The 9,815-nt window shown below is 30.0% G+C and overlaps 1 protein-coding gene across 1 annotated transcript in view; it reads right to left on the bottom strand.

Moving 5' to 3' along the window:
- LOC117175489 (calsenilin) overlaps positions 1-9,815 on the bottom strand; it is a 149,479-nt gene that overhangs the window by 134,527 nt on the left and 5,137 nt on the right. Inside the window, exons 3-4 of the mRNA XM_033365194.1 lie at positions 5,805-6,128; positions 5,671-5,691 (exon numbers count right to left, since the gene is read on the bottom strand). Of these exons, the coding sequence (XP_033221085.1) occupies positions 5,671-5,691; positions 5,805-6,128 (345 nt within the window). The remainder of the gene's footprint in view (positions 1-5,670; positions 5,692-5,804; positions 6,129-9,815) is intronic.

Here is a 9,815-nt window from a genome sequence, read left to right as displayed (position 1 = left end):
TTTTATCTCTTCTTCTGCTCTAATTGTATCTTTACTTTCTTTAACTAATCGTTTAAGTATCCTGTTTTCGCGTCTATAATCATTTCTACGTCTACTTATTTCGTTGCGTAATTTTTTAAAAAATATTGTTTTTCGAATAAGACCGATTTATAAGATAAATGTGTTAAGGCGATAGTGATCAATAACAATTAGACTTTTCTCAAATATTTTCAGCAATGTCTTATTTAATACAATTTAGTTTCTTACTACCCGAGGCACCAAATGACTAAATAATTAAAAATAATTAAAATAAAAAAAGACAGGAAGTCAAAAAATATGGACCATGCAACTAAGGAACTACGCATTCCACGTTAATCAAAAATTAAATTTTTTTACAAATTTTTTAACGATTTTTCAAAATCAATGGTCATAAAAATGAATTATAAATATAAATATAAATCAATATAAAACAATAAACATAAATATATGTAAATACAAATCAATTTGTATTAAAATCACTTGAGGTTTTAGATACTTTTACTTCCTGTTTAATTTTATCAATAAATTTAAGGCTGTATTAAAAAATAATGCAAAGCGCCATGAATTTAAAAAATGTTGAATGATTTAAATTCTTTAAAATTTTGGGAAATTCCGGGAAATATTTGAAAACTTTTTCCTATCTTTGAAATTCTTTGAAGTCTCTCAATTCTTGTGAATAATTCTTTGGAAATTTTATTAAAATATAATAAAATCTCATAAGGTTTCATTAAATATGATGATATTGCTTAAAATTCCTTGAATTTTTAAAATCTCTTTTAAATTCCATGATGTTTAAAGTTGTGATGTTTCGTTTTTATGAGATTTTCTGCGATTGAAAATTATTCAATTTATTGACATCGCTTATTCCAAAGCTATTTTTATTTTCCTCATTATTTAAAGGAATATTTGAAGTCACGTGATTTCTCAGTTTCAGTGTGTGATGATCGCCTTTTCGTTTGAGAAAAACAATGTGCGAGCAGCAGTGAATCGCGACAGATCGTAGTTCGATCTTTTCGGGCCAGTCAAGTGATTAACTGAATAAAGACATTAATTATTACATCTTACGAAAATGTCTATATAAACGAGTGAGTGAGTGATCTGTGTGTTTCTAAAAAATGGTCTTAGTCTGCCAAGTATTCCATACTTAAAATAAAACTTGAACTTATTATTATTTCTACAGATTTTTCTCTGTCTATTCCTGATCTGGCAAAATTAATATTTATAAACATAAACATTAAACACATGGCATCCATTAAAATAGCATAAAATATTTCCAATCCTCTGAAAACATTTGAGGTACCTCAATTCTTGTAAATTTATTTATTTTTTTTTTAAATTCATTAAAATATTATAAAATCTCATACAGTTATTTGAAATCCGATGATATTTCTTGGAATTTGCTTAACCTCTTCAAAATTCGTTGGAATCTTTTGAAATGCCATAAAATTTTTAAAATCCTCTGACGATTCTTCAAACTTTTTGAAAGTCATTGGAATCTTTGGAAGTATCCAACAGAATTTAAGATTTTTGAAAACCTTTCAAATTTGTTTAAATCTTTGAAAATAGTTTGAAATTTAAATATGTATCTAAATCTATGAAATTTTTCAAAATCCGAGGGACTGGTGACTGAGATGCTTTGCGACTCCTGGACTTACGAAACACCCTGTGGATTTCAGTATAGATTTCCGTAAATTCAATTGCGTTGTTCCTTGGTTAGTCCCAGGTAGTCTCAGTAGCGACGAAAAATCTCGCTCCAGCCGGCCGGTTCACCGAAATACCTGTCGGAAAGATTCGCAACTCTGTCAGGAACACTTGGGAGATCTGATTCAGGAGTTCCTGTTTTGTTTACTTAAATAACACTTTCGTTCCGCCACACTGCTCCGACTCAAATCGCTGATCAATCTGTTTAGCGATCACCCCAGGCGAAGAGCTCACCAAAGTTATTATGTGAAGTTCTCTACTCGAGCCCATTGGTGACCAAATTCTTTGAAATTTAATTAAAATATAAAATCCCTTACATGAAATCTGATTTTTCTGATTCTTTGAGATCATGAAATAGTGTATTAAAATATACAATTCCTTACATGAAATCTGATTTTTCTGATTCTTTGAGATCTTGAAATAGTGTATTAAAACACCTTATTAAGAACATTTAAAATTCCCTTAAAATTACTGAAATCTTGAAAAATCTGATAAAATAGATTGAAATCTGTTGAAAATTTCTTAGCGTCCTTTAGAATATCCTAAAACCTGATAGGTCCTGTCAAATCCATCCTAATCATTTAATATTATGGAAAATTTGTTTGAAACCTCATGAAATTTGATCAAATTACTTAAATTCACTCAAATCCTTTAAAAAAAACTTTGAAATATTAATTGTTTCAAATCTTTACTAACCCTTTGATATTTTTTCAAGCTCTTGATAATTCCTTGAAATATTGCAAAATACGGTAAGATCTTTAAAATCATGTGAAATTTCTTCAAATTCCTGATAAATTTCGAAATATTTTTTAATCTTTTAAATCATTTTTTATAAATATTTAAAATCCTTTTAAATCTCTTCAATTCTATTGAAAAGCTGTACAACCTTTTAAAAGTCCTTAAATCTTTGGAAATACCTTGAAATTATTTTAAAACTTTTCGAATATTTGAAATAATTCAAAATCTCTCAATTCTTGTGAATAAATTCTTAGAATTTTCATTAAAATATGATAAAATCCCTTAAAATGCTATTAAATTTCTTGGAATACCGTAAAATATTTGAAGCTGTATGTAATAATAATAATAATACATCTTTAATGAGTTAGTAAAACAAGCATATGTATATGGTGATCAGATATAACATGATAACCCATAGGGCGAGGTACAGCTTAAAGCTGCTTTCAAACATAATAATCCTTTGAGATTCTGAAAAATTCGCTTTTGGGAATCTTACTGGTTGAATGATTTTGCAGGTAATAGTAATTTTAAAAATTCTACGAAAACTTTGTTTTTATGGGTTTTTTCTTTTACAAAGTTAAAGAAATCATTAAAATACTGATATAATTATCCCGTTATTACGTCATTATAACGATATTACAGCAGTTTATTGAAAGTTTATTAAACTTTAACGTACTATCACTTTTGACGTTAAAAATATCACGTAACAGTATCCCCCCCCCCCCACACACACAAATAAAAAGGTTTTTAGTAATTTTTTGATGGCCCCTAAGGAAGATCCTTGAAATTTATATGCGACATAAATGATACAGAAATAAATAATTCGAATGCACAAGAAGTCAATTATAGGGGTGAAAAATCTTCAGCATCCACGCTATGTAGGTTAAAGAAAGAGATAAAAAACATCGTATTTATGATGGAGAAAGGAAACTAATAATTAGCATATTCAGCAGTTTTCGAGTATCACGATGCTTCTGTTTATAATTTATTTGGTCAAAGTACTGAATTACGTTCTGATGAATATGCGCTAATTATTCATGGCAGTGAACTAATATGCACTATTATCAGTTTCCATGCTGATGCTAATTTTGTATTTGAATTTCATCGCAAAGAAGTTTTGCATGTTTTAATGCAGCAGAGAAGAATCAAATAAGATTTAAACGATGTTTGTAACAAAAATCTAGAAACAATATATTGACAAAATCTAGTAAATTTAAATCAAATTATTTTGAAAGTGCTGCCATTATTTTCGGATTTCTATGTACAACAAGCAAGGATATACAAAACTAGAAGAAAATGAATGTGGACCATTCCAAAGATTTTTTTTTAATTCCAGTCCAAATTCTGCGTGACTATTTCAGCTATTTAGAGGGTGATTTTTTCTCATGTCAGGCGCATAAAAACTGACCAAAACCATGTATTAGATCCTGCAAATCAGAACTTTATTTACATTTTTTGTTCGAAGTTTGATTTTTCGACTATTTTCCTTTTTTTTAACCTGCATGCAAAAGGCAACTCATAACCGATTTTAAAGTCTAATGGCTGAATCTATTAATTTTAAAGAGTTCAGCGATCTTGCTTTTGTATAAATATTACACGAAATTGAACTTTAGTGGAAATTATTTTACTCTCTCTCTCGGTCTCTGCTTTTCTCTAGTACAAATAATATAGGAAGGCTGAAAAATTACTTTTCACCAAAATTACTATGTTTACATCGATTTATTTAGGATAATCCAAACTTTAGATGTGAATATTATATGTAAATTGATTCATTCGATCTTTCGTACAAACAAACTCTTGGAGGCTTTTCTGTGTATTTTAATTTTTAGAAGTACTTTGCATTTTTAAAACGACTTCTATTTTCACGCTTTGCATGACGACTTTTGCGGAATATTGCGTTTATATCAAAATATTCTAGAGAAATGGTGTATATTTTAACTTCAAAGATGCACAAACAGGTCCACTACGCGCCCACGCAAGCCGTATTTAAGGCAGCGCGCACTCGCGCGTGTCTGATTCTCAAATAGGGCAGGGATAGAGGGGAAAATTCCGCTTGCTCCTTTGAAGTTAGGGCGCTCGTATCTTTAGAGTGATCGTATAACATTTTTGTGGAAAAATTAATTTTCTATAAAGTTGTACACTAATTTGAACACATTTAAAAATATAGATTTCAATAAACTGTACACTTGTTCTGCAAAACATTTTTGTATGTAGCCAATAGCTATTATTATGTTATTTAGTTAGTTATTATTATGTTAGTTATTAATATATTATGTTAGGAAAACATCAACTGTCAGAGAAGCACCCAAATTATTAGTTCATTGTTCACTTATGTTAATTCCATTAAAAGATACGCAATTAATTTTTTTATAGAATGGAAGCTTCTAATGTGTCCCCTCAAGGTTTAACATTTTTCTTGTACCTTCTTACCTATTCCTTTATACACTCCCCACACACTTACTCAGTGGTGGGATGGTGACTTACAGTTTAAGGTGGGTTCCGAACCACCACGAGCAACTAGCTTGAAGTACATAGAAAACCTTTTTCTCTAGAGGAATCGGTCCCACGACTCTCCGGAGATGAACAACTCGCTTGCTAGGCTATTGTTTACCGCATGGGCCGCCGAGGCTCTTCCAGAGTGCGAGGTAGGATTCGAATACGCAATCCGACAGAGTGGGTCCAAAGCCTAACTTTAGTCTCCGTGTCCATCGTCCCACTCAAATCATTGTTTTTTTTAATTGATCGTAGATAAAAATGTTTAACCCAAAATAGTTGTGTCTTTTAAAATTTGTAAACTTGTTTTAGAAGCAGATTATAAAAAAACTTTCTTTATAAAATTGAAAAAATACAAATGAAATTTTTTTACATCGTAAAAGCTAGTGTAACCCCTAAACTACTGACTGCATAAAAAACGTTTCGCAGAATAAAAAAGCAAAATTGACGAAAGAATTAAATAAAAAAAATGTCTCGCAAATTTCTGCTTCGAAAAATCGCATACTTTGTTTTTGGAAGTTTTGGGCACCTGTTAGGACCAAAAAATCGACATTTCAATCACTACAATAGTCGCGAAGCCGATTTTTAATAAAACTTTTTAATGGACTGTATATAAAAAAAACGTGAAAAGATGAAAAGGTAAAAAAGTTTATTTGTAATAAAAAATAAAAAATTCGAATCAATGAAGTACTAAAAGTCATGCTCGAGCAGGTTAAATACCTATATCACACATCATGTCAGCTGGATATCGAAAAGGAAGGGTTAGTGGTTTAGACATCGAAAGCGAACCAGATCTTTTAATTATACATATATTAAGGTTGTATTGGAAGCGAGTGAGTTAGTAAATTAGATACCTAAAGCAAATTTGACACCAGTCCAAGCTTGGCGAACGTAGTTGATTAGCCTTCTGTAGAGAGGCCTGGGTGGCCTCTTTGGTAAGTTTACCTCCTCCTCGTCGCCGGTTTCATCGGACTCAGAGGCACCTGGTGGTGGACCCACCCCACTGAGCGTCCCAATTTGGTTCCTCTGCCCGAGAATGCTTACGACTTCCAGTCCGACGCCCTGTAGTCCTGGGGGGTAATTCGCGGGGGCGACGCCGGACCCCTGGAGGATCGCGCCGCCGCCCCCGCGACCTCTGCCACGTCCACGGCCACCTCGACCCCATGCGGCGCCGCTACCTTCGACGCATCGACATGAAAGCGATGTTGTTTGTTAGTAGTTATTTACACAGCTTTAGGGACTAGTTACGTTTTTCGAATCAATATTACCTCTCAATTTTAAAGTAAAACCTTTGACATTCAATTTACAGTTTTCAATTTTCAACCGCTACACATTGACTTTCAATTTTCATCTTCTAACACTTCAATTTGAACACTCAACTGTCAGCTTAAAACCTTTCATTTTCAACTTTCAATCTAAACCCAGGACATGTATCAGGATGTGACCAATTCATTTAAACGAACTTACTCATAAATTAATAACTTGAATTCATCTTTCATATTAGACATAATACGTTAAAGAAAGTGGAACGTCGCACCAAACAAAATTTGCTATTCTAGGAATTTTAAAATAATAAACGTCCTTTTATTTATTGTATTATTATTTGCGAACCTTTTTGTTTGCTTCCTTTGATGTCCTACGATAGGTGAGGTAGCGTACAGGCAGAAAGGGAAATCTATAGGAACAATTCGTCCAAACTAATCACTCAGATCGCACGGAATTTATTTGTATAAAGAGAAAATTTGAAAAGTAATCTTCTTGAATATTGTCTCCCAAATAAGTGCGTAGTGTATACAATCTAGCCATGCAATAGAAAAGAATATGAACGTCTGTCCGGTATGGGAAATTCATTCGAATTATTCGTTTTTGAGTACATTTATTTAAATAAGTTGATCACGTGAAAGTCTAGTTAATGTCCTTAAAACTTATAAAAATGCAGAATCTCAATACGAATAAATATTCAACAGTTTCGAATCTGAAAATGAAAGTATTGTATAATTCCAGTAATAGTAAAATTAACAAAATCGAAGCGCTTAGGCTCACCGAAAATATCACCCAAAGTTGGTGAACCTAGCCGTCCTTTTACAATGTTTCGGGGCGTATCGAAACTATTTCTTCTACTTTTACCGAATTTAGGTGTACCTAGACACAGTTTTCAAAAATATTTCAATACAAGCCCTCCTTGTGAAATTAGTTCAGACACTCGTGATTACTTTAATGCTTCAAAACTTCTGAAACTAAAACTAACTTTATTTTAATCACTTTGTGACAACAGTCTTAGGAAATTTCATAAGCGGCTATCCACAAATTAAGTAAGACAGACGTAAAATACATGAACTTTCATGAGAATAGTTGATCTTCAATCACATAAACAAAAATAATAATAGTTGATATTTCCATCATAAATTATTTCAGTTTTCAATCAAAAACACCTTAATAATCAATCAAGAAAAAAACTTATCCCAAATATTGAATTCTAATGTAAAAAGACAAATTTCCTAAAAAACAGTTGTGTTTTCAATCCAGAAGTATGAATTTAATTGCAAAATAATTGATTATTTTAAAACAAAAAGATAGGTTTTCTACAAACCAAATGATTTTTCAAAAAACCAAGATTATTTTTTATGCAAATATGGTATATTTACATTTTTAGTTGGAAATTTAGTTTTATACTAAAAAAAAACAACAAATTTTCAACAAAATAGTTAAATTTTCCATAAGTGAGAAATCTTGAATAAAAAATTGAATTCTCAAGAAAAAGTTTAATATTTTTTATATTTAAACAGTTACATATTTGAATTCTTAACTAAAAACAGTTAAGTTGAACAAAAAATTAGTCAATTTTCAATAAATTACTTGAAGCCTCAAACAAAACGGACTAATTTTCAAAACCGAAACGAGAAATTTTCAACCAAAGATATTCATTTTTAACTGAAATGGTGAATCTTCGAAAAAAAATTATTTTATGTAAAAGTATAATAGTAAAAATGTCAGAATAAAAAATTCCAACAAGAGATATCACGAGTTGTTAATAAAATCGTTACTATTTAAGCCAAAGAAATTTATTTTGAACTAACAGGATGCAGGTTTAACTAAATGAGAATACTTTTTTTATCAAGAAAATTAATTTTTAATAAAATAGTTCAATTTGGACCTAGAGTTGATAAACTTTCAAAATAAAATAGAAATGTGAAACTTTCCGTGAAAAAATTTCAATACAAAAATTAATTTACAACCAAACAGATAAATCTTTAATCAATAAGATTAATTTTCTAACAAAAAAATTATTTTTCTCCATAATACATAAATTTGTAGCCAAATATTTAAAATTTTAAAAGCATTTTCAATCTAGTAGTTAAATTTTCAATCAAACAATTGAATTTTCAAATAAGTAGATAATTTAGAGACCAAGAAGATTATTATTCTGTCACAAAAGACAAACTTTCTACAAAATACAGAAATTTTGTACCAAATAGTTTTATTTTTAACTGAAGAGTTTGTTGAATTTGTACAAAAAAACTATTCTAAAAAAAAATATATTAATTGATATTTTATACAAAACGATTTTAATTTTAAAGCAAAACCATTTGAATTACAATTAAAATTATTAACAAAATAGGTGAACATTTAACCAAAACAGATTAATTTTTAACGCGAAAAGACGAATTTCAACATAAGACACGGTAGGTTACAAAAATTTTAGTTCCACTGACGACCATCCGCAATGTTTTAATGAGATATGTTAATATATTATTAAACTAACCATATAGCAGTAATATGATACAACTTTTTATTACAGTGTTGATTTTGTATTGACTATTTTGAAAATATAGTAATATAGTTAGCAATTTGAAAAAAATTATATAGAAAATACTCATCATATAAGTATGTTTTATTAATAAACTTAATAAAAGAACATATTTTAACATTTTTAAATGTGCATATGTTTAGATTAATCATGTTTAATTGAACCAAATGTAAGTATACTTAATTTAGCTTAAAGTGCGCGAAATGAAAAATCCCAAATTGTTTAATACACAAGGTTGATATGGTAGGTACAAAGTCAAAAATATTTGACACAAGAACTGTATACAGCATTGAGCTTTATACATAGAACTATAGTTAATTTTGTTTACATGTCTAAATCAGAATCCGCGGAATTTATTCCGTGGAAATTATGGTTCGAAAAAGTCATGAAATGGGATATCTAAAATATGTGAAATGTTTTTCTGATTTTCGTCAAGTCGTTGATTCATGTTTTTCTGAACACCTGCAAGATAATGATGAAATTAATATTCAAAACTTTACTGAAATTTATCTTAATTTAGACATTAATGTTACAGCAAAGATTCACGCATTTTTTCACCATATATTTTACTTTTGTTCGCGCTCTAAAAAAGGACTTGGGTATTATAGCGAACACGATACTAAATCTGTTCACTCAGTTTAAAAAAAAACCTGCAGTAATTCTGATGACGGATGCAAAAATTCGACAAGCGATCGATACCGCGTAGAATTATTGTTCAGATGGGAAAATTTATCAATAAAAAAGTGGTCGAAACGTAAAACAAAATATACACTCGTATTAAGCTTGACGCGGCTGTCAAATTTTTCTGATGAAACTTTTTTATTGGATAATTATTACTTAAGATAAACAATAAAACTTAGAAAAATTTCTGATAAAAAATCGATGTTTTTGTAAAACACAACTTGCGATTATTCGGCCGTTTTTTGATAAAAAGGCTTGGAATTTTTATAGTGTATTCTCAATATACCAGGTGTATACATATGAAACCGGTATTGCCATTTAGCGGCCAGTAGGCACACTTGTAGGCACTGTCGGAACTTACCATTTGTGCTAATTG

The sequence above is a fragment of the Belonocnema kinseyi genome, chromosome 6 (genome assembly GCF_010883055.1).
Source record: "Belonocnema kinseyi isolate 2016_QV_RU_SX_M_011 chromosome 6, B_treatae_v1, whole genome shotgun sequence".
NCBI lineage: Eukaryota > Metazoa > Arthropoda > Insecta > Hymenoptera > Cynipidae > Belonocnema > Belonocnema kinseyi.
This window is presented reverse-complemented; position numbering and strand designations above follow the sequence as displayed.